The 26,805-nt window shown below is 28.6% G+C and overlaps 1 protein-coding gene across 1 annotated transcript in view; it reads left to right on the forward strand.

Moving 5' to 3' along the window:
- Positions 1 to 3,126: 3,126 nt before the first annotated feature.
- LOC129966542 (ileal sodium/bile acid cotransporter-like) overlaps positions 3,127 to 26,805 on the forward strand; it is a 39,251-nt gene continuing 15,572 nt past the window's right edge. Inside the window, exons 1-2 of the mRNA XM_056080982.1 lie at positions 3,127 to 3,637; positions 15,318 to 15,523. Coding sequence (XP_055936957.1) covers positions 3,434 to 3,637; positions 15,318 to 15,523 — 410 coding nt within the window. The 5' untranslated portion in view covers positions 3,127 to 3,433. The remainder of the gene's footprint in view (positions 3,638 to 15,317; positions 15,524 to 26,805) is intronic.

A 26,805-nucleotide genomic window follows, 5' to 3' on the forward strand; every position in this document is an offset into this window, starting at 1 on the left:
AACACGAAAAGAAGTCATAATAGAACTGTAATGTATTTATTATTATTATTTTTATTTTTTTTTGAAATACAATTCGCATATTCGTTCCTGTAAAAAACCTTCTCTTCTCAATTGTTTCAATTTTTCAACCATTAATTGCATTAAGACAAAAACGTTTATCCGCCTCCAGTATAAGCATATAAAAGGCTTTAACTTTTTCAAACGTAACTTGTTTCCTCTTCTTGTTACCTCCTAACTCGTTTTCCTTTATTGTTGATATTATGAGATCTTTAACCTTTCTAAAAAACCTTTGCTACGAAAAGAAAATAAATACATTTCACCGGCTAATATTAATGGAATAACTTTCTTTAATCTACTTACGTCAAGGTCTCGTAACGGCGACCTTCTCTCGCGCAGCGGCTGGTATAAGAAAATACCGCTCCGCTTGCGATTTGATTGTTTTTATATCACGCTCTGTAATTACGATACAAACGAATAAAGAAAAAATAAAGAAGCATGACAGAAACACAGATGGATTTACGAGAACCAACTTCCCTTCTTCGTTCTCGAATCTGATAAGAACAGGGCTGATGCTATAGAAGTCCAGCGACTGCAACCGCTTCAGGTGTCGATCTACAAAAAAAATGTGCTCATGTTTCCCCGCTTTCTTCTTACTTTTATTTTTCATTGCTTGCTATCAATACCATGCTCATGAAACGGCCTTCAATATTCCTGTTGGTTTTCAAGAAAGCCTTATAAAATGTATTAATCATTAAGATACGAAGGAAGCAAAATGACTTTAATTTAGTAAGACTTGAGTTGTTATTCTGTTTTCTTTATTTAAGAATTTGAAATTGTATTTCATAAAATAAAGTATAATAAATGTCAGATAGCGGGTGTGTCATATAATATTTTGCACTTTATTCCAGAACATATAACCCAATTTATTAGAAGCATCCGCGCAAGAAAGAATATACAATTTGAAAGCATAGTTGGAAAAAAGAAAGGTTTTCCACAGTAGAAATAAGTTATTAGAGGTACATTCATGTTTTTTGCATGACCTGAATCTCAAAAATAAATCTCTGTGAATTAATCTTGAACATCATTTGAATTTATCTGATAATATTAGAGAACGTAACAATTTAAATATCATACAATTTTTTCATTAGACATTTCTTGGAAGGAATTTTCCTTTTATTACTTCAGTTTTTTTTAGGTATTTCGCTTTTTTATTTACTGATTGATAGTCAAGTCAAGCATAATTTTATGCGAAATACTTTTTTAAACTAATAGTTTTTTTTGTACTTCGAAATTCAAACCATTTTAGAATATGTATCGTTAAAACATTTTCATTAAAGTTAGCTTAAATAATCTGTTCAAGTTTAGCGTAGAAGTTATGAAATGAAGTTTTCGTTAGAATGTTTGTTTTGCATTTTACTCCATTATTAATGACACGTTTCGGACATTATTCTAGAATTCAAATTAAAGTATTAAATTTTAAAATTATATTTCTTTTGTTCCTGTTAAAGCAACCGGTATTAATGACTCTTAACATATTATTTTTATCAAACATATTATTAAAATAAAGTTTATTATAAATTCATATGAGAGAGATATTGATTTCGTAAAATAACTGAAATAACATAACAGCAATCTGCATCTATAGAGTTATTTAAAGAAATAAAATATTTAATTCATTTGCTTTATTTTGGTGATTTTGACTTAAAATACAAATAAAATGGCAAAAATGTTTAAAACTAATCGGAAATAAAATGAATCAAATACAATCTTATTTTAACTTATAGTGGACGCTCTAATTATTTATAAATGATTAGTTTTTACAATACTTTTTAATAATAATCGATTATAAAAAAATTCCAGTGATGTTAAATATAATGTAGCAGCATTAATTATCAGTGAAATTCATTTTTGTAGATAATCTGACAAATATATTGGAATTTTGAATCGTATTCAAATGACAAATTGGACACTTGAACCGGCATTTATGTCCCCAAAGTTCCAAATTACATTATCAGGATGATAATTTATAGAAGCTGATTTTATGTAAATCAAGGTTAGGTTTAAGGTGAATATTGGTAAAAGTCAAGTTGTGAACCCCCTGCAATCGATTCTCGAAGCCAAGACTCTGTCCGTGTTATTTTAAACCCAAACAGAACCAGTGAAATACAATGAAGGTTTTTTATTTATTTAGTGACTTCTTTTTCGTTTACTTCCTTACTCTAAACAAGGATTTTACAAAAGTAATCTTAGACTCAATCATTCAGGAGACAGATAGTTTTTATTTATTTTAATATTTTAATAATTTATATGTGGACTACTATTTAAATAAAATTTTGTTACTATATATTTTCTAATATATTTATTACACATTATTATGTAAGTAAATACTTCCCGTGCTGGATAGAATGGCTTTACTCTCCTCTTACTTGGATCGAGAAGTAGTGTTTGGGTCTGTTTGTACACTAATTATTGTCCCTTTTTGGACAATTGACTCCCCACCGTTCCACATTAGGAGATGCCTTTATTTGTGTAGGCTGGATCGGTGTGGGTAAATCAATATTATTTCATTCATTCATAAACATTTTTTTGCGCTAACGTTTTAAGCTTTATTGTTACTAGGAGAATGATACTTGGTTATTTTACTCGCTAAGAGTTTTCTATAAATAGTTTTTTTTTTTAAATTCTTTTCACCTCATCCTTCCATTTCTTCTTTTCAGTTCCCTCGTTGTGGGTGAGCACTCCTTTGTCGCAGAAGTCTGATGTACCAAAGTGAAACCAACTGTAAGGCTTACTGCCCTCATCGCTGGCTAGCCTCTGGTCCAAATCCCAAGTTAAGGACTTTTTCTTGACCATCGAGCCGAAGCGCGTCACAACACACACTCCATACCCAGTTTCTTTCTTTCCTAGTATCAAGTTCAACACACCGGAACAACATCGGTTTCCACCTGAGGAAGAAAGAGGAAGAAAAAGAGCGAAATCATAATCACAATCAAGGATCACAACAATCGCCGCTGTTGCCTCCCGCTTGTCACGACCATTTAACGGCTTTTGATTGACGACCGCCTGCACAAACACCTGTGAATTTTCCGAGTCGATCGCCTATGGGAAGTGGGATAGTCCCAGGAGAAAAACGTGCCCGATCCACAGAACTCGTTTCTGACGACGAGGAGATGCAATGATAGCTTAATAATTTTCTCTCCAAAAAGAAATAAAAGCCACTCACACGCATTTCCTCAGCTTCCAGAAGTGAAGGCCAGAAACCGGAGCTACAACTTTCCTCACTCAAAAAATCCGATCCCATTTGTAGCAATTTCACCAAGCAAGCAAGTTAACTAGGATGGCCAGTCACTGATTCCGCCTGTTCCTTCAAGAGTTTGTCGTGACACAGTGAAAATATATCATATTCAGGAACTTTTTTCAAAGAAATACAACAATGAATCTCACAAGTGACTCGCTGCTGAGCGATGCCGCGTCCATCCTGCACGAGAACGAGACGGTGATCGGAAACGAGACGTTGCATGCCCCTGTGCTGGACATGCTGCCGGATCCAGTCATCAAACTAGCACATGACATTCTCATCTGTGTTCTATTAATTTCTGTCATGTTTGCCATGGGATGCCACATAACATGGAATGAAGTAAGTCGAATTTTATTTATCATTGTAAAAATACAAATCTTTTAGTGCCAATAATTTCTGAATTTATTTGACATTTCCCCTGCTATACTTCTTCAGCCGCTGACTTTAAAAACAGGTTAAAAAATGCATTTTAATTTTTTATATGTATATATATATATGCTAAAAATGCTTATGTAAGAAAAATAAGAAATCTCGTAAAAAAATAATAATAAAAATTTCATTCTTAGAAAAAAAAATGCATTAAATATATAACATTTCTTCTTTCTTTTTATTGAGTTGCAGATATCATTATTACAATGAAATGAATCAGACAAAAAGAATTAAAAATATTTTTTTTTTTTTGCTTTTTTTCCATTGAGGACAAACTTTTTTATAAAGTCTGAAAACCTGCAAAACATTGTTAATAAAACAGAAAGCAAATACTAAATCCAAAATTAAAGATTGTTTAGGTTTAAAACATTTTGCCAAATATAAATCGTTTGTTGATTATTTAATTATTTTTTTAAATAAATAATAATAAAAAATAACAATAATAATTTTTTTAAACTTTGTGATTAAAAAAAGCATTTAAAAATTATCTGCCCCAATTGTCTATCTTAAAACCTTATTTTTCAAACTACATTTTGGGAAATAATGATAATTATATAAGATGCATACAAAAATATTTAATTTTAAGGATTCATTTTAGGGAAAAAATATCTATCCTTGTTTTAACATATGCCTCAGTAATTACATTTGTATTGGAAATCACGGATTTTATAGTAAATAAAATATATTTTGGATTTTTTAAAAAATATTCCAGCTTAAAAAATAGACTGTTTAATTTTTCAAATAACTGCTAAGTAAGTACTGAAAAATAAATAAAAGAGGGAAGATAAAAGATTCCAGGGGCAGAATATGCAATTTATGAAAATTATTTAACTTAAATATTTTGCTAAAGTTTACGAATTGCTCATTATGTAATATTTGAAAGCAGATGAATTCATATTGCATAATCAACCGACGTCGATTGTGCAACAATTAAATGCATAATTCTTTGATATATAAGAACTAATTTTGTATAAAGTATTAAAAGCTATCGAGTTTACTGCTTCAGAGTGGAACACAGTTCGTAGCGATCATTTCCTTGATGGAAATAATCATATATCGGATAAATAAATTTACCTGAGTTTCGAAAATGCATTTTTGAAATTATGTCCGTCTGTCTGTAACAAAGATTATTTCAAAAACGCTTTGAATTAGAGGGATTAAATTAAGTATATGATCTTGGCACCAAATTTGTATATTTCTATCAAATTTTGAGAAACCTGTATTTAGAGTCTGTCTGTCGGACTATTCGAATATAACTACAAAATGAAGAGAGCCAGATTGATAAATTCGGTGCTCAGATTTGTATAGTAATTTGTATAATAATTGTCAAAAAATTCGAACTCGAGATTTTGAGGAATTTCCACGTTTTAAACATCCCTGAGTTCTAAAAACACATTTTTGAAAATGTTCATCTGTCAAAGATAACTCAAAAACGTTTTGAGCTAGACTGATGAAATTTTGTATAAGTCTTTATGCCAAATGTGCAGATTTCTTTCAAATTCTGAACAAAATCCGTTCTGAGGAAGTCTCTCTGTCAGGCTGTTCGAATACAATTTAACACGATAACTACAAATGAAGAGATGGATAAATTCGATGCACTGATTTTACATCTATGTGTAGATAGAATCTCAAATTTTACGCCACATTCAAAGAGGGGTTGACTATCTGTCGACCCGTTCTTGTAAAAACATGTAAACGCGATACCTCAAAAACGCAAAGCCTTAAATATATCAAATTCGGTGTGTGATTTTGGGACTTCAAGTGTAGTTCTATGTCAAATTTTCCAATATTATTTACAGCATGCCTGGGACTCATCGTCAAAACACTCACCAAGGACTACACGATAAAAAGGCTAAATTCACTCCGAAGTTTAATATTTCGTAACTATTCTACGCCAGTGCCAGACAAAGCGTTCTCTGGAATAGCATTTTTGTTAGAGAATATACGAAAAGATTTTGGAGAGACCACCCCCTCTCGTTTTTATCAGCTCGCTAAAATATGTAATACGCTCGTAATCAGGATGTGATAACACACTTTCCTTGTTCTGGAAGTATTCCAAACATTTAAAATTTACAAACCTTGTTCCGAATTCATATTTAATGTTTCAAAATTTTTCTGAGTGTATTTAGGTGGTACGTTTTCGTTTATTGTAGATAGATAATTATATATAATAGAAAATTATAAACATTTAACTGAAAGATTGAAATTTTTATTTTTATTATTAAATGTGATACTGACTAGCAGCAAATATTTAGCCGTCTGCCTCAGGTTTCGCTTTGATCATTCATTTTGCGTCCTTCCCCCTTTACATACGCTTATCTGTTTTTTTCTCTATATTTTTTAATTTTTTTTTTCTTTTTATTCTGGGAAGGTGCTCAAAAAAATCAGTACTGATTAAAATTGTTTTGTTTTAATAATCAAAGGAAATTTAAATGATTTAAAAATTGTTCCCTTCGTCTGTATTAAAGATTCATTTTTGTTATCTGACACTATAACAAAAAAAATCAAGGTCACGAAATCAGTAGGAAGATCAAACAAAATGATTTTAAATCCGATAAACGCAAACTTCGGAAATGATACAGCAATTTTCTGCCCTTCGTCCTTCCGCCTCAGTTCTCAACTTTTACTTCCAAGAAACGCTCTTATGTCATTCCGCATTCGACAGTCTTTTCAAGCAAATGCATTTTCCAGATAAAGCTATTTGACAGTCACTGTAACGAAAACGATTCAAAACTCAACAGGTTATGAATGTGGGGTTTGTTAAGACTTGCAAAAAAACTCCGACAAGGTGAGCGGCATTGCGAAACTTTAAATGTTGGTAAACTAAAACTTACAGTTTCATAATTTCACCCGCACTGGGTTATGGCTATTGAGTTGGTTGGAGTTCACCGGTAAAGTACTTCTTATTTTTACGATGTTTTTCATTTTCATATTGTTTTGGACAAGGTCTTTTCCGTCACTTAGAAAGAATGGTCGAATTTATTCGTTGATGTAATGTCTTAAAAATGGATTAAAAAATCTTCGATTTCAAGCAATTTTATAGTTGATTCGGTTTTTAAATTGATGTATGATTTCAGTCCAGTTACTCATAACTGTATGAGAGAGAAAGAAAAGATGATAATAAATGTTTACGACTTACTTGGCATAAAGTTGAATTATAAAAAATATATATATTCTTAATAAATGAATTCTTTTCCTCATTATAAATCCATCATTATCCATCATCAATCATCCATTTTAATCTCATTTTCCCTTTATAGAATTTCGGTGAATTTCTAATTGGAAATACAAAATTTACGTTAATTAACATTAATATACTTTTTGTATCTTTTCCCTGGTATTAATTTTTCTATTGAAATTTATTGTTATTTAATTCTTATATTGAAAGAATATTCTTTTCTTATTATTTAAAATGCGGGAAATGAATTTTGGATTATACATTTTTTTAAATTTTCTTAATGTATGAGCCATGGTGGTTTGGATTTGGGACACGAGGATTAGGGAACAGAGAGATGAATACAAGATTCGACATATATGGGAACCTAGAGTACATTAAATCTTTCAGAATTATAGAACCTCTTGCCTGTACAGCGTTGAATTTTGGTAAGGGAATTCCGTTTCAATTACCGTCCCAGATATCTGACATGGCTAAAAGCTATGAGATCGTTCTTAAATATTCCATGCTTACATCCAGATCGATATATTAATTTTTAAAAAAACTAAATTCCTGCCTTTCCACACACTTATCTTACTTTGCTAAGGCAGAATTGTATTTTAAAATTGTCTATTTAAAATTAATTGCATCACTTCTTCAAAATAATAATTTTTTTTACATTGATAAAATAATTTAATATTAAATCAACTGAATTAGCAATTTTAAAAGTAATAAACATGGTTTCAGTAAAATACGAAGAAACATAAGATGATAAAGTTCTTAAAATATCCATAATATATATATTTTTTTCAGTCTATAAAAAATATCATATATCGTACGAAACTTCTCAGAAGCAGCATTCAATAACTTTATAAATAATATTAAATTGAATTTATTATTTTGTGTTATGAACAAACGATTTTGATTTGTAAATGAATCAATCAAGTCCAGATGATTAGCTTAAAATGTTTTCCCGGTAAAAATCAAATCACTTCAGACCTATAAATCAGATGAGTGGGTTTTTGTAATTGACTTTTGATATATTTGAAAGTATAAAGTTTCCACTCGTTCAAAAGAATCCTTTTTAAGTTTTTAAAAGGAATTTACTTTATAAAATCTTAAATATTCATTGCCCAGTAAAAAATTCTTCATAAATTTTCCATTATAATTTTCCATCAAAAAGCCACTAATTATAAAATAACCTCACATTTAGGAAAAATAACTACTTTCATCTTTTTAATAAACACAATTACCGTACTGTAAATAATATTAGCAGTATTTTGGCTAAATTTTCAAAAAAAGTATATTTAAAACAGGACATTACTTAAGACATACGGAATACTTTGATGACAGAATGACATTACATAAAGGCTTTTTGTAATTCTTAAAGTATAGTGAAGAAGGAAATAAATATTAAATGCCTTTAAAATGACTGGCACTAACTGATTTTCAGTTTGTCATTCTTACCGCTCATTTACATATTTATTATTCTGTACTTTCTCCAAAGCAATAAAATATATTTCCATATCTAGATCCAAAATTTTCACAGTCGAAACCGGTTTTTAAAAATATTCTACCCATCCCTTATCTTTTCCCGTGAACGGTTAAAAAAAAAAGCAAACTCAAAAGAATATATTAGATTTATGCATTCACTTCTGTTTCTCTTATGTAACATACTTTTGGCTTTTACACGTGCCCTGTTCACGACCTATCATAATTAGGAAAAGCGAAAAATGAATGCCAGTTTTGTGAAGTCTTTTTTTTATTATTATTTCCCATATTTTTTCATTCATCCCTGTGAGCCAGAAAGAATGCAGAACTTTCTCGCATACTTTCTAACGAAGGTATTATGCCCCCACACTCTATATAAAAGTGTAGACCTTGGATAAAGCTGTGAGCAGCACCAGTGCTCAGATTTTTAATTTTAAAGTTCGTGCACTAAATATTTTTTCCTCGCAATGCATTAGAGAAAAGAGACTCTGCATCTTGGACATTTTTTTTTAACCGACTGAAACAGAAGTTTGATACAGAACTCCAATTTTAAGAAAAGATCGCACAGTCTATTTCATTTATACAAGTCGTTATAATATTGAGCTTGCATACATGCAGGCAGAAAGCCGATTTCTATATCACACTGGCAAAAATACCGACAGTTCTTCTATTACACGATTAAAGTCTACCTTCAATTCGAAGGATCGCACATTCAAGACCCGATATCATTAATATCTTGTTGCACGCGCCGCGTCTTAAAACATCCTCACAATGGCATGGAATATTAGCTGAGGTGCTATCATTGTCATCCGACTATGTTTCAAAATTATAAGGTGTGTCTCAAAACATCCACTAGATTCAAAAGGAAATATTAATCCAAATAGTTAAAAAAATTAACCAATCTATAATTGCTTCGATACAACAGGGAATTAATCAATCGCATTATTATCAATTCCAACCGGAGGCCTTTAATGCAATGACAGAATTGAAATATTATTTTATTTTTTTAGCAAGAATTAAATTAATACTGATTTTCGATATACAGATCGTTGATATTTTCAAACTGACATGTAATGCTTAAATAAATATTTTCCAAATTGCTTCTGGAAACTCAATAAGAAAAGCATTTAAAGCAATAACTTTTTTCACGTGTTATATTTTGAGGGCATACCAAAAAAAGTCCATATCAAACTCGTGCCATATTGTCCAAATGCTTGTCTTTAAAATATATTCAAAAAAATTGCTATTAATAATTTGAAATAATTCAGCTCAAAATATATAAATTTTATAACTTGATTCTTAGCTTATATATATATATTACAAAATCTTACTTTTTATGCCATTCATTCTATTTTTGTTCTAGAAATTTAAAAAAACAGAATAATTTAATTTTAAGAGAAAAGATTTCAAATATTATTTTCCAAACAAGCGGGTTTTTTTTCTCTATTTAGAATCTTTTTCTTTTTATTGACGAGAAGAAAACATTTAAACCATGAACCAATTGTAATAGAATAAATAATTACAATAGTAATTATTTATTCTCTGAACAGAGAAAATTCGCAAAATATAAGAATTTTGCACTTTTTAAAAATTAAAATTTTGGCTCTAATCAAGTAGTTTTAGCTAAATTTTAAAATACAATGAATCTGGATCTCTTCTTCTTGATTTATTTCAAGAAGAAAAAATATGAAAAATATCAAGAATATATTTTTTTTATATCTTCCAGACTAAAACTGGTGATGCTTGTACTATAGCTAAACCCCTAAACTATTGGATTTTCATATCCCAGAAGGAACTCATCTATCTGTTCTCTGATTACCCTCTCTCCCACGAGATAATTTGATTTTCCTGTTATATATATATATATATATATATATATATACAAAAGTATTAGAATCAAGTTAATAGGAAAAACAAAAACCAAATAAAAATTAAACCAAAAAAATTATTAAAAAATATTAAAAAAGAATCCGGCCTGAAGACTTTTTCAAGGGTCACCCTCAGGCAGGGATTCAAATAAAGGGATTTTTTCTGTGAGGACATACAGACATTAAGTCTAATAATGATTCCTCGTGACCCGAAAATCCCCCGAAATTATGCTCAAGAGATATACCATTTTAACAGAAAGGAAAAACAAAATAACAAATTAGAAAAAAACCACAAAGTAAAAATACAATAAAAACAATAACAATAAAAACAATAACAATAAAAACAAAAACAGCATTAAAATTAAAATTAAAATTAAAAACGAAAAGGCCAAGACATACCATCCAACAGTGAACGAAACTTTAAACAATCGATTGTGATTTCCTGTTTTTGAAAGTTAACGGTAAATTATGTAAACAGAGGTAGGCACCCAGCGCCATCTATTGAGTGATCCAATATGCAAGTAAATTTCTATTTTTATTTAAGCCAAAAGATTAATCCCAAACCATACCTTGTTTAATTAAAAAATTGACATTACAGTAATTTCTAGGAAAATCATTTTTAATTAAATTTTTAAGGAGGATATTTGATGCTTCAATATAAGAATTTTTATTATTGCAAACCCTTTTGATCCTGTTAACTTGTGAGAAAATAAGATTTTTGAAAATTTTAGAGTTTAGATTGGAATGGTAGTTACATAGTTTTGTTATTTTAAAGTTGAAATCATCCCTTTTATCGTATATACCAACTATTGTTTTATCATTAGCAATTTCGATTTTTAAATCTAGAAAGGTAGCCTCAAGTTGATTTATATTTGTATCTTTTAGAATTAAATCTTTTGGATAGCAATTAGTAATAATATTAGTATTGTCGAAGTTAATCAAAAGTAGGTCATCAATATATCTCCACCCGTTTATTAAATTATATTTAATTATTTTTTTCTCATAGTAATGCAGGAAAATATTAGCTAAAGCACTTGAGAAAGCTGTCCCCATTGGAATGCCCTTGACTTGTTTATAAAAATTAATACCATTAAACACGTAATTTTCAGTAATATTAAAATTACATAACTCAAGCCAGTTATTTTTAGGAATGATATTTTCATTTAAATATTCGTCATATATAAAAGTGCATATATATATATATATATATATATATATATATATATATATATATATATATATATATATATATATATATATATATATATATATATATATATATATATATATATATATATATATATATATATATATATATATATATATATATATATATATATATATATTCTCTTTATTTGGCTATGAGGAAAGGCAAGAATAATGTACTCGACGGTTATTCGAAAGGGATGAAAAGTGCAAATGAAGGAAAATGTTCTTCTGATTTTATCTCTAGAAACCTCATTTTAAAAGTTGTTCTGCTATTTCTATCAACTGCAATTAAAAAATTTAAGAATGCAATTAGCAAAGATTTGCTGCTTTTAAATGGGTGATATCGATATACATTTAAAAAAAATCTACATATTCACCCTATTATTTTTTCTTTGTTAATTAGATGTCAATTCTATTTGAAATGTAAAAGAAAGGGCTTCGTTGATAAAGTAGAAAATTTAATTGAAATATTTGAATTTCTGAAATTGAGCTAGAAATAGAGGAAATTGAATATTTAAAATCTCCTAGCCCTCGCATTACAATTATATCGTTAAAAACTTTAAATCTAGAAGCATTTATAAATTTTAAAATTCACTAACTCGGTCTTTTTGTGAAGAAGCATTTTTTCATTATTTATTCGTCTCGGGGACAAATAACTTTTTTCTTGCTATAGTTAAAAATTTCAAGAAAAAAATCAGTGAAGTAGTAAAAAATAGATAATATATTTTCGAAAGCCGAAACATTTATTTAGCAAAAATAATATAAAGCTAATCTATTCATAAGTTACGTTAGTCTGCAATTCCTTGAATACATGCTATTTAAAGGTGGCTATATTTAGAATTCATTTGAAGGAACAAATCCTTTGTTCAATGCTAGGTTCTTATTCACTGCACAGAAGCGATGTACGAGAACGACATTGAACTCGGGTGAGTTACATAAATTCTGTCTCCTGCATATATAACCGGATTTTTAACTAAAGTAGATTGTTTTTTTTTTCTACACTTCACAGAACCGTAACTGTGCCTGAGTCATTCTTGCAAAAAACATTTTTGATCATTTTAGTTCTCTCTAAAACATCAAAGCACGTTTCAAATTAAAATTTCATTCGAGGACGCGTAAGAAATCGTCACCATGATCGGAAGAAGAATTCACGTTATGGCAGACATATTTAATAAAAAATAATAATAATACGACCGTCAGCAACCTTGGAGAACATTTTTTTGTTTTTTTTTTATATCGTTTGCGGCATTTATTATATAAATGATAGTGCCCCAGTGTGTTGCGGTACCTACTGACCTTGTGTACTTTCTTTTTTTATTGAAAAAAAAAATTTTTTTTTCGTGCTTGACCTTGTAGTTATGGAATTCTGAAAGGTCTGCCGAGTGTAGTTATTCAGCTGTTTAAAGTCTGCGAATAAACGGTTACTTTATGTTGTCTTTAATAAACTGTTAACGTTGCGTAAATTCGAAAGAAAAATATAATTCTATTTTAAGCTGCATTTTGTTGGTATCCAAACCCTTCGATCAAGGTGAACAATATAGAGGTGCTATTACTTTTTTTGGTACATTCTTAAAAACAGAAAAAGACATTTATAATACCAAACGCAATAATGGACAATTTCAGAATAAATATATAATGCATTCATTATTTGAAGTTTATTATTAATCAATGTTTTTTTAGTCAAGTCATTAAACATTGAGATTCCAAACATTTCTCTTTGGTATTTTTAGTCAATTTAAAATCTCATGATCTATTAGCGGTTTTTTTAATAAATGACAATCTTTTATATCTTTGTTTTTCAAATTATTTATCAATTTATCAAATTATTTTTGCAGTTATTGTTGCATTTTGGTATATAAATATTCATGGCATTATCTAATTCCACGCACATTCGTTTGCGTAAACTAGAGAAATGCGAAGAAAAAATCTGAAGCAGATGCGATGAAATTGGTATTTTTTAGTAAAAAACATTTTTAAGAATGTATGTTTACATAAAATGTCACTTCTAGATATTTTATTTAAAGCCTTCAGAATACAATCAAATTCCAGATCATGGCAATGAAAAATGAGCGTTTTGAAATTGAGGCTAATAAATACCCTTCAGTTTTAAAATATAGCACCGATTCCAACTTTCAGAATTTTATTCTGATCGCCAGAAATCCAAATTAGAAAATAGAATATAAATCACTCTGTTCCTCTAAACCTTAAACTTCTCAATTTCTTAATCAGTTGAAGCGAAAGAAGTTAGAGAAAAAAATGTGACTTGAATTGAATTAGCAATTTAAAAGAAAGGAGTGAACTCCAAAAAAATTTTTCGGGCATCTAAAAAAGATTCCACTTTTATAATCCATTGGTTCATTCAACAAAATTTTGAATGAGATTACTTTTTATCCATGGTTTTATTAATGGTTCACATTCCTTTATATACAGCTATTAACAACTATTTATTGGTAATTATTCCCATATGAAACTAAAAGATACGTACACTGAAACAAAAGTTCTAATATCAAAAAAATATAATAAAGTAAGGGAAAAAACAGAGATATAAATATAAAACTAATTCATACAGAAAATATATCCTACATATAAGGTAAATGATGCAAAAATGACAGTTTTAAAAATCTGAAAATATGCGGAATGTTAACAAAATTCACCCTGCAATAAAAAATATATATAAATGCCAACCAATGAAATTCTCTTTCCTAACGCCCATCTAATAGCAATGAGAGATAAAACGTATCATTTGAAATGTTTTTTATTTAAAGAATATTTCCCTGGAGTGACCTTTCAAGGAAGAATACTAAATTTGCTGTATGACCTAAAAATCTATTTTGATCGCTTGGAAGGTTATATAAAATAAGAAAAAAAAGAAAGAAAGGCATTTTTCTGCTCCGGAACTTTAAGAAATGCTTTAACAGTTTTGGACTGAAGTCATCAGTGCGGAATATTGCATTAAATTTATGGAAGAGATGTTTTCTTCAATTTAAAATATTTTTCTTCAACGATATATAAAAATATATTAAAACAGAAATAGTATATACATATTATTTTTATAAATAAATTTAATAATATAAATAAGTAAATTAATATAATTAATAAACAAATATATTATACATATAAATATAAATAAAAATAAATTAAAATATTGAATTTTTAATGGCTTTCTGAAAAGAATTTTTTTTTCTTTTTCTGAATCGTATACTAAAACGGAGTTGTTGGCATAGAACGCTATCAACACCATAGAAAATACAACAATGCAGAATCAAAATATAACTTATGTTTTCAAGTTATTTTATCATCGAGGTGCCCGCAAGCAAATACTCAGGTAAAAATGCAGATCCCCAATCACTTAAGATTTATTTCATTTTAGTTTTAACAATCATTATATATTGAAAGAGAGATTTTACATATGGGGATAACAATATGAAAATAGTTATTTTTAGAAATCCCTCTTAGTCAAAAAACATTCAGTATCATATAGTGCATATTCAGATTTATTTTCTCAATAATAAAATAAAAAATAAAGGATTATCTTTGAAGATTTCTGATAATAGTCAATGTATGATTACACACAGTAGCGAATCTTAATTCATCATTCCTCAGTCTATTATAAATTTTAATTTTATACTGAATCTGAATTATATGATAATGAATTTAATTATTTTTTCTTCATTATTGATACATTATAATGCCACATTTACTTAAATTTTTTTTTTACTTTAATACTTCTCTTCTAGAAGGAAAAGAAAATTATAATTAAATTCTTTACAAATGTTCATTTAAAGTTTTACGAATCACAAATGATTCAAGCTCGTCTTTTCATCAAGTGGAATCAAATCAATTAACTCACTTGTTGTCTCTTCCTCAGGTCTGGAGTCACATCCGCACCCCAGTCGGTGTGCTCATCGGCATGTTGAGTCAGTTCTGCCTTCTTCCTCTGGCCGCCTTCACCATCATCGTCGTGCTTAAACTCGATCCTCTCTACGCGACGGGCATGCTCGTGCTTGCTTGCAGTCCCGGGGGTGTCACTTCCAACATATTCTCATACTTCTGCGACGGGGACATCTCACTCAGGTGAGTCATTTATTTCGCAAATATAGATAGATAGATAGATAAAATGATTGACAAGAATTCAGCGGAAACAAAACTTTAAGACAGTCTGAAATGAAATATTTTGTTTGAAGTTTTTTAAGAAACTTCAAAGCTCGTCAAACATTTTCCAACTTACTCCTAATCCTTATTCTAAGTCAGACTTAAAATAATCTTAGATAAATTTGTTAAATATCCACAAGGTTCTATTTTGTAATCGAATTTGGAAAAAGTGCATTGACACTGACTCTCAAACAAATAATTAAATTAAAACAGGCATCTGGAGTCCTGCTGATCAAAACGAAGGCCCATAAATATACAATAAATACTATACATAATATAAAATTCCCCATGTATGGAATTGAAACGAGTCTTTTTTTCTCTTCTAATTATCATAGATGTAAAAATAAGATATTTTTATAAAATGGGAAATAATGAAAGAATTTAAAAATGCAAAAATCTCATGTTTTTGAAGATTTTAGGAACCCTAAATCTCTAAAATTCGTGATACGGTATAATCAATATGTTATTGATATTAATTATATATTGCCGATAAAGGATACATTATTGCGGATCATGCAATTAATGGATGCCTCTCTTTGATATTTTGCATCTCACATATTTGCAAGAAATATCTCGTTATCTTCAAGTCATGGTTTGGACAAAATATCACCCGAAAATAAACCTTTCTTCTATTGTATAAGTTGAGGAAAATGCAATGCCACTCCATCCTGTAAATAAATGCATATATCATACGTAAGGTCAGCTCCAGAATTCTAGAATTCCTTTATTATTGATTGCTAATTACATAAAACATTTATTTTCTTCCGACGGAATGCAAGAAAAAAACAGGACAGCACTCAGAAGTAATACCCGCCTCAATTAATTAGCCTTGATCATCTGCACAATTACGGCGATACGTGCCGCCATTAATTAAATCACAGCCCACCTATCATCTGAAGTCCATGCACGAATGAATAGCAGTTTTTGCCCTCGTGTTTACATAAGCTGAGTATTTACTGCTAGTTTTTTTTTTTTTTTTTCCGTCCACATGAAATGAAACGTGTTAAGTATTCAATAGGATTTGAAGGATTTCGACTTCGTTCTCGCCTCGTTTGATTCCAAGGATTCCTTATTACGTATAGAAAAATCCAGTCGTAAAATGAACTCTCGCTCCTTTTTAATCAAAGAATCGTTGCCAATTTGTAACCATCAAAGAATTCGAACCCGACATTTCGACAGATCTTCACGTTTCAGAGCTCTCTGCGTTCGAAAAACATATTCTTGGCATTATATCTATTTATTGATGAACCCGATAACTCAAAAACATTTTGAGCTAGTTGTATGAAATATGGTATATGGTCACCAAATTTGTAATTTCTATCAAATTTTGAACGAAATCTTTTCAAAGTAAGCTTGTCTATCTGACAGCGAATATAAGATAACTACAAAATGAAGAGAGCTAGGCGGATGAATTCGGTACCCAGACTTTATATCTGTAGTGTAGATAGACCTTTATCAAATTTTAAAGCAAATTCAACGAGGAGTTGGCCATCTGTCGATCTGTTTTTTCAAACATGTAAACGCGATAATTCAAAAACGAAATAAATTCAATATATCAAATTTGGTATGTGGTTTTATGACTACAATTGCAGTTATGTATCAGATTTTGGTTTCAATTATTTGGGGCAAAATGCGTCTAAAACAAAAATTCACTTTTAATAGAGAATATGCGAGAAATTTTTGGGAAGACCACGCCTGCTCGTTAATCAATCATTGCAAATTTCATATGTTAGAGCTTGTGACTGGATAAAGTAATATTTTCTTCTTTTTTTTTTTTTTGACTCTAGTAATTTTTTTAACTTAAAATTGTAAGTGCAACTTCCATTATGCAATTGAGTTGTGCACCTTCCAAAAGAAGCAATGAATTATTTGAAATGAGATTAATTTTTACTGTCCGATAGTCTGTTACATTATCTATTCAAAAAATATTATCTTTTTTTCCACCGTTTCATTTTTTAAAGCGCTTTTAATATTGAGTAAACTTATATAATATGTCTAATACTTTTATTTAACAATTTATGTCTAATTTTCAAATATTCTTTTTTTATACACTGAAAATTATTATTATTATTATTATTTTTCATATTTCATGCCTTACAATTAATATTACTACTGGGGTCGTGTAGGAGACTTCAATATATATAATCGAATATTCAATCCTTTCGATTTCTCGACAGATTATGTAATTTCACGTCAAATTTAAAGGCGAAATCAGGATGAAAAAGTTTTAAAGGCCACCTTGATACTCGTGTCTCAGTTTTGAAAATTGAAATATACGACATGATGAAACAATTATTCTAACGCATTATTACATAGCTTAAGTTTAAAAGAAAATCTTTTGAAGATAACTTATACAGTATAAAAAATAATTTTATTGCAATAAAACAATAAGATATGCATATTTAAAAACAGTATGACTTCATTTTCATATAAAATTAAAGTTAAGTTACAGTTTTTCCTAAGAACATTTTATTTCATTAAACTAAAAAAAATGCCAGTAATAATTTTTGGAATGTTTTTTTAATTATAATTCCTTCACATAACATCTCCGAAAAAGAACAATTTCTTAAACTTGTTGAGAAGGTTAAATAAGCATAAATTGGTACGGCAGACGTATTGATGTCTACTAAATAACGATTATTTCTAAACCCTATGATCATTATTTCTCTCACATTGTCATTCAAGATTTTCAATTACCTCCATTATCGGTTTCGCTTGTTTCTTGATATTTTAATTCCAAATTCAATCATTACACTGGTACTTAACAAATGAACCGACTGTATACAGGTTTTCCTTGACAGCTTTTAATTCCGGGAGTTGGCTCTGGGTGTGGTGGGAATTTTTAATCACGGGGGAAAAAATGAGGTTTCGGTTTTTCACGAAATGTCATTGAGAGACAGAAAAAAAAAAATCCAAGTTGACATTCTTTGAAAAGTTTGGATACTTTTATATCAATTTCAATGTTTTATTATTATTATTATTATTTTGTGTGGAAATTATACCATTATTCCTAAAAATGACAAAGATAAAAAGAAAAATTTGTTCTTTTATAATACGTTGTGAGACTAGAATATTTTCACTGAATAATTTTCTGACCTATTAAAATTATTGAATTTTTAAACTGAATTTGCTTTGGAATGGACCTTTTGGATGAAAAAGTTAAAAAAGGATAAATAAAAATTTAAATCGGAATTTAGTTTAGTTTAGTTATATTAACTTCCCGTTTTAAACAACACTGGGGCTATTTTGGGGCGGACCTCGTCATTTTGAGCCGCGGTCAGATGATGAGGACGGCACTTGAGCCGTTATTTATTGTAAAAATGTATAGCTAATATAGCATCAGACTATTTGGGTCCTATATTCTAAATAACCAACATTATTTTAATATTATCATCTTCTGTCTTCTTTTTAACTTTATGTCTGTTTTCCCCTTTTGTTATTCATGAATTAGAATAAATATTCATTTTAATAGTGTTCCGTTATCGAAGCATTTTTCTTATTATTTCCAGATCTTATATTTAATTTTCCACAAAATTTCAGCTTTTTTTTTTAAAAAGGCACTTTATTTGTTGGATAACAACGTGGCAAAAAATGTTCTACTTGAACAAGATAATAATATTATGAGCAATTTATATTATGAGTTGGAACACGATTTTGTATCGCATTACATGTGGATTGCGGTATTATCACGCAAACAAGCTTGAAGCGAACAGCCCCCAAAATCTGATTTCATGCATTCCTCAAGAGCAACAGACAATTTATTTTTTATAAAGAAATGTTCGCCCCTGCAATACCGTCTTTTTAGAAAAGCATAACATGACGCAAAATATATATGATGAGCAACACTCTTTTTTTTCCGGTTCGATAAGGACTTTATACTAGGCCTTTGGCACTTCTAATAATCATAGAGATAAAAATACAGAGAATTAATAATGCAATCATCTTAAAATGAGATTTTTTTCCCTTCAAGTTTTGAGACTCTAGCAGCTCTTAATTTCTGCTTGTTTTAATAAACCGATCTAAAATATCGGAATAGGTTTTAATAATAAAAATTATATGTTATTTTTAGATATATATATCTAAAAATGCTGATTCAGTAACTACAAATTGTAATAAAAATGTTATAATTCTTCCCATATGAGGTTCAGTATTATGTAAATGAAAATCTGAAATTTATAAATAATATCTGTAGTAGAATTAATATAAAATTTTATTAAAAGTAGATCTAAGCAAATATAAATAAAATTGCTCATCATATTTTAAGCAAAGATTCGGTGATAGATTATTATATCTATTATCGGATGGCCCCTTGAACGACATGCAGAAAAAGATTTTGCTTTCATTATCATTTAGATTATGAATATCTTTTTTAATTATGATTTGATTCTGTCAGTTTAGTTTATATTATGAGTTGGAGTTTTTTTTTTTATTTCAACACAATGCTCTTAAATGAGCTTGTAAAATTTTCTTTCAATGAAGTTTATTCTTTTGAAAGTACGCCGAATATTAAAACACGCACTTCAAAGATTCCAACAAATCGATGAATATTTCATCATATGTCAATGACAATCAACCTAGGCAATCTGTACTTATCTCATTAACATATGTTTATTTAAAATTCAATAGTTTTTCTATTTAAACCAATAATTAGTACATTTCAATTCGAGGACACCTATAATAATTACATAACCATATTTCGATAGTTATGACAATCAATGATCGATGACCGAATATTGAAACGCTCAGCAGTTTGTATTTTTCCCCACAAACGATTACGAAACGAAAAATAATAAATAAAAATTTGAACATTAGAGATGTTTAGAAATATCAAACATTTTTTTCTAGTTTTTGTTTGAAAAAATAAACGGGAATCGCGGTTCTTTTATATGTAGAGCGTAACGCCGCGCTTTTTGCGATTTCGACAAGTTCGATTTCGAAACAACTGTGCGGGGAACTTGAACTACTTATAGAACGTGACTAAAAATATCTTTTTCTTCTTGATTGCTGATTCGTAAGATGAGATAAATGTTTCTGAGGATTAACAGATTTAAATTTTGTTGTTTTTGATATCAGCTTAGTGGAATTCCTGAATCAATGTCATTCTTTTTGATTTCAATTAATTTCATAAATTAATGTTGTTGTTTTTTACTGTGAGCAATAAATTAAAATATCTAAATAAGCTCTCTGAAACAAATTTTAAATATTGATTTTAGAATATTGCTAGGTCAAAATTCGTTACAGCAATTTGAACCGGCTCTTAGTCATTATATTATGAAAAACAAAGTAATTACCTCGCAAAATGAACCCAAAAGAAAAACACGGGTGTGTTTTCAATGATAGTTTCACGTTTAAAAATAAATGTTCATGCAAAACCGTAATAAAAGAAGAAAGAAAGCGAAGCAAACAAGAATGGGAAATTGTGTTGTCACAAAACTTGCTAATGAGAATAAGATTTTACAATTTAATTCTTTACAATTAAATTCTTTCTTCGTTATTTCCTATTATAATAATATTCCTCACAATGACTTTAATGGAATCAAACTGTTATGGATGTTCGAAAAGTTAAGACAGCTGAAAACAGTTTATGTATATATATTTTTGTTTGAAAAAATCTTCAGTGCATAATTTACTAAAATTATTTAAAAAGTAAAATAGTGTGAAATAAATGTGAGAAAATTTTTGTTTATTTCAAAATACCGAGGAATAAAAAAAAATCGTTTAAAGTGTAAATTAAATTAGTTTACGTTGTGAAAGCATTTATTACGATACAAAAATATTTTTTAAAGAAAAAAAATCTCCCCCCCCCAAAAAAAAAACTTTCGCAAATCAAAAAAAAAAAAAAAAAAATCCTTTTCTTGTCGAAATTTAATTGAAATCAAAAACTGTTCCTTATTGCAATACTTTTCTAATTTGCTTATCTTTCTCATATTTTAATGATTCGTGCCAATCAACACAATGATATAATAAATTATTTAAAAAAACAAAACAAATTAATTGTCTTCAAAATGGAAATAAAATTTACTTATTTTCAAAATAAAACTTATAAGGTTTACAGGTTAAGAAATAGACAAACAATAATTTGCATATTTCTTAACTTGTGAAAATTTTCGCGTGTCGTTGAGCAATTTAATGCTTCTTTTATTTGGTTAGGCAATAACTTTCATTTGAAATGATCAAGGACAAGTTGAAGTGATTCACTGAATTGAAACGAATTACCTGAAATTGATGCAAAAAAATTGAATCTGAAATGGAAATGGGTAAATGCTACATTGGATTGCGGGGTATTTTATTAATTTATGAAGAGTTAACTTGTTTCGAGAAAAGAAAATTCACTTGTGCTGGAGTTTACTGAAAAAAGAAATCGCACTACAATTTCAATTAACCTTAAGATAGAAAATAAAATTCTTAATATGTTCATAAGAAAATATAATAAGCTTTAGACTCATATTTTCACTGCGTCCAAGTGTACTTTTGCCTTAGGAAAGATTGGAGAAAGATGGAGGTCATAGTGCTTTTAGATTTATAAAATCAACAATCTAAACTTGCGTGTTTTTGAAAAGAATAATAATATTGAATTTTTAAAAAATGAAAGCTATTTCCTGTTTAATTTATAAAGGAGCTACATTTTTTGGTACATTTAACAAATACCATTCCAACATAAACTGGTTTTATTCTTCAACTACAAGAGAACAGAAATTTGGATTTCTGAAAATTGACATTTACTTAACTCTCCTACAATTACGTAAAAACACCGTCCTTTTAGAATTGGAATCAAATAGTGCCCTTTTGAATTACACAAGACAAGTTGTTGTTAGTTTTTTTTTAAAAAAAAATCTCTAATTTTTCAGAGAATTCAATTAACCAAATGAAATTATTTACATAAGAATAATCAAAAATCAAAAAAGGAGATATCGATGGAAAATCATTTTAAAGTCTGTTCATTTTTTTAACACAAAAGGCGCCGGCAATGGCGTTGTACGATAGACTTTGATTTTTCCATTCGAAAAGTGAGTTCAAGGTCAGACCTCACTTAAAGAATGTTAGGAGTATTATCATCTTCAAATGCTCATTAGTGCAGACAATTGGCTCATGCAGGATTTCCTATGTGGGATTTTATGGACCACGCTTTATTGGAGTCGCGCTGTTGCAAGGAAATCCTACCCTTGGCCTGATTCGCACCAAAAAAAGAACAGAATTTTAATCGCGTACAAAAACGTACCATTTCCTCGCAAATGCGCACAGAGGGGAGAATTGTGTCAAGAACTGTTCCGATCAAGGACATGCCATGTGCAATTTGAGGGGGGAGGGAATTGTTCGGATAAAATTCTTAAGAGGATAAAAATTAACAAAAATTCGAATGCCATAATTATTATGAAATGATTGTTCGCAGAATGGAAACAGTTGAAAAAAATGGCAAGAGGTGTTTTTACTAGGAATGATTTTGAATGATTTGAATGAAAGGAGAAAGAATGAGTAAGAATTTTTGAGTGATATTTCTGAATATTTAAATCATTTGAAAAAAATCGGAATTAAGATGTAGATGATACCAAATGACTTATTCGCCAAATTAGTATTAATAAAAAAATTTTAACAAGAAAAAGTTCTTTCAAAACTTAATGAAAAATTTTAAAAATTATAATTTCAGATCACAGTGAAATGCTCGGGTTTATCTAACTAATATTGAAAAAAGATATCTTTAATTTAAAAATTGTTTTAAGATTTCCTCTTGGTTAAAAAATAATTCTTAAATGTACCTGTTTGCTTTTAACAAGATGGAGAATGAAATGCTCAGTCCAATGTGGCTACCTTAAATTTCCGTATTGTAAACCCATTTTTAAGTGGCGTTAGATCTCTGTGATTCGCAAAATTTGCCTAATATAATCTGTAATTATTCGAAAAGCTATGAGGTATTAAAATTCTTCGTTGCAGTTTATTTTCTTATTTTAATTAAAAAATAAAGTTACAAGTTGGAAATTCATGCAAGGATTATGCTTATCTAAATATATTTTTACTTTCCCGTTTAGGATGTTTATAACATGCTTTAGTAGTTGATTTGCTAACAGGTAACTTTAACCTTTGATAGAAATATTTATTATGTTATAAATATTCCAAATTTGCTCAGAAGTACTGATGTATAAAAGCAAAGTTTTGTCACAATAAAGTAAATAGTTATATTTGGTAAAAAACATTATAAAATTATCCCAAGTAACTAGTGAACAATAAAATTATTCCAAGCAAAAATTCAGAACTTTCATTGCTTTTATTAAATGAATGTAGTTAAAATCGAAAGTGAAGATTAAAATAAATATTTTGGTTACTAACCTGATTTGAATTTTAAGACATCTTTTTAATCTTTAAATGCATGTCTTACCAAAAATTACTTTTCTTATTATTTCATTTTCTTTTATTATTATTCATTTATTTTTGTTTATTCAAACATTCATATTTTTAAAACTTATTTTTTGCGATCATTGCTTTTAAACGAAACTAAATCTTTCATCATTTTTATATATCAATAGATCAAATATTTCTCTGTTATTTTACCTATAATATAGGATCTTTTCAACTAACTCACATGCATTTCTAAAAGACAAAAATGGAAGAAGTCAAACATTTTAAGATTAAATTCGCAGGTCATGAAAAAATAAGAATCGGATTCAGATTGAGAAATGAATTCAAGCAAATTTTTTCATGTATTTAAATGAAAGTACAGTTATCTAAAATTTATAGAAACAAAAAAGTCAAGTTTTTTATAAGGAGATTGTGCTATGATGCGTAAAAATTTTAGCGTAAAAATTAAACAAAAATGATATAGTAATGAGGTAATTGTTACCTGAAATTCAAAATTAAATTAAATTTTAAAAAAAATATGACAAATGATAATAATTATCTACATACATAATATTATATAATAGAAAATAAAATAAAATTTTTCAGGTTTTAATAAGTTAATCTTTAAATTTAAAATTAAATTAAGTTAGAATAAATCCAACTTAAGTCTTTAGGCATACATTTAAATTATTATTAAATCAATAATCAGGTAAATACATCTTCAAAAAGATGTAACAACCGTTTAAACATACCAAAATAACATTGTATATTGGAACTTTATTGTGTTCCAAGAAGTAAAGCAAATTAGTATATGATAAATTGTGAAATCATCCTTATTGGAATCACAGCATGCGAGACATTTTAATTATTCTCTAATACATTGGGGGGGGGGGGGTAGTTAGTAAAGATGTTAGAATTTTTTTTAATTCTCAATATAAAAGATATAATCGTATGCTGAAAATAAGACACGTCTACGGATGAAACTATTTTTTTTTCAATTTTAATGTTTCATTTAAAATGAGCAGCCGGAAATCTCCAATAAAAGATTTATTTGCTTGTTTAATTATTCATGCTTTATTTATAAGGACTGTCTTTCTGCTGTGGAACCACACCCACTTGTTTACGTTTAAACAGCTGCACCCGTCGGAATTAGTTGTTAAATACTTTTAAAATTACCAACAACATTTCTTGGCATTTCAGATACAGAAGGAACTGAATAATAAGAAATTGCCTATCACCTTTTGAGTAATGTTTTCGAGAAAAAAAAATTACTCTTTTATGATATTTAATCAGATTTAAATATTTGTCTAAGCATTTCAGATTAATAATGACATTTTTTAGTAAATTATAGCAAAAAAAAATGTAACATTAATTTAGCTATTTTATGGAAAAGAATTAACTTAATAAGCAATTTTTAAATAAAAGAATCATACAAACTGCATTAAATTACTTATAAATTTCCATTGTCTTCAAATTACAAAATTCAAATGGTCGAAATTCAATTTATAAAAATGAAAAAGTAAAAACACATCTGCAAATTTTAAGTCATTTCACAACTTAATTCATCCATTTGTTACAGATCTGTGCATGAATATGTGCATTCCAAAATTATAGAAAAAAATATTAGCAAAACAAAACTCTCTTTGTTATTTCTATTATTTCGGTTTATTCAAAAATGAGGTCAGCAATTAAGAGCACAGATCATTTAATAAGAAATTCGCCATAAACACATAACAGATGAATAGACCTTTTTTTTGTTTTATACCTGAAACGATGTTTGGAGCTTTTCATAAACCAATCTCAAAAGCAAGATTCCAGGTCATAAGGGACTTCAATTCTTTTAAAAATAAACTGGAACAGAATACGAAAGTCAATGCATTGATACAGATAGGATTTATTATTCTGTAATTTACATTTTACTGTATATTAGAATACTTGTGATAGCTATTTGAAAAAGAACCTTGTCATTTTGAACCGAAGTCAAACGACTAAATTTACTTCTTAGCCAGCACCTCGCTTTTCGAACTTCCAAGCCATTTTAACAAAAGAATTATTTGACTTTTTTTATATGACTTTCGACTTTGGGGTGAAACGGATCAGGAATTCATGATCCTGCTATCCCAAGCTATTTTTTCACAGCAGTAAGCAATTCTTCTGAAGTTCATGTTCTATCATTGGAAACCGTGCTAAATCTTATTAAAAGTGTTGTATCATGGCTAGATACCGAAATAAAGAAAGACATTTACAAGCCTGTATTTCACTCAATATCTTATCCTATATCATACATCGGTCCGACAATTGCAAATCAACTTATGCTTTAAATTGTAAACTACAACAAGAAAATTTTGGAATTTCTTGGCAAAAAAAAAAAAAAAAAAAAAAAAAAAACACACATTTATCTCTACATTTTTTACCTTTCTGTCTTCTGTCTTCATTGGTTTTGCAAGTTGTTGATTTTCAACATAAACGAATCATGGTCCGTTGTAGATTTAGATAAATATATAAAAAATGTAGATAAATATATAAAATTAAATTTTCATTAATGATATTCCTTTTTCTTTTGTAAATTATGAGAAATGTGTAATCTGTTGTTATTTAGCACGACAGGTCCATTTGACAAGGAGAAGGATAATTATATTAAAAGATTATATTAAGAGATATTAGATCAGAAATTACAATGTTAGTGCGTGTTCCTTATAAATGTCTATCCGTCCGTGATGACATTAAGTCGAGCTCGGAACGTTGTAATATAATTATGTTTTAAATTTGATTAATTACGATTTAAGTTAAAGTATATTTCCATATTTAATTCAATATTTTTTTGCATATAAATATCGAATTTTTATTTCACAACCGGGTTAATTACTTTAACG

This window comes from Argiope bruennichi, chromosome 4 (genome assembly GCF_947563725.1).
Source record: "Argiope bruennichi chromosome 4, qqArgBrue1.1, whole genome shotgun sequence".
In the NCBI taxonomy this organism is placed as follows: Eukaryota; Metazoa; Arthropoda; class Arachnida; order Araneae; family Araneidae; genus Argiope; species Argiope bruennichi.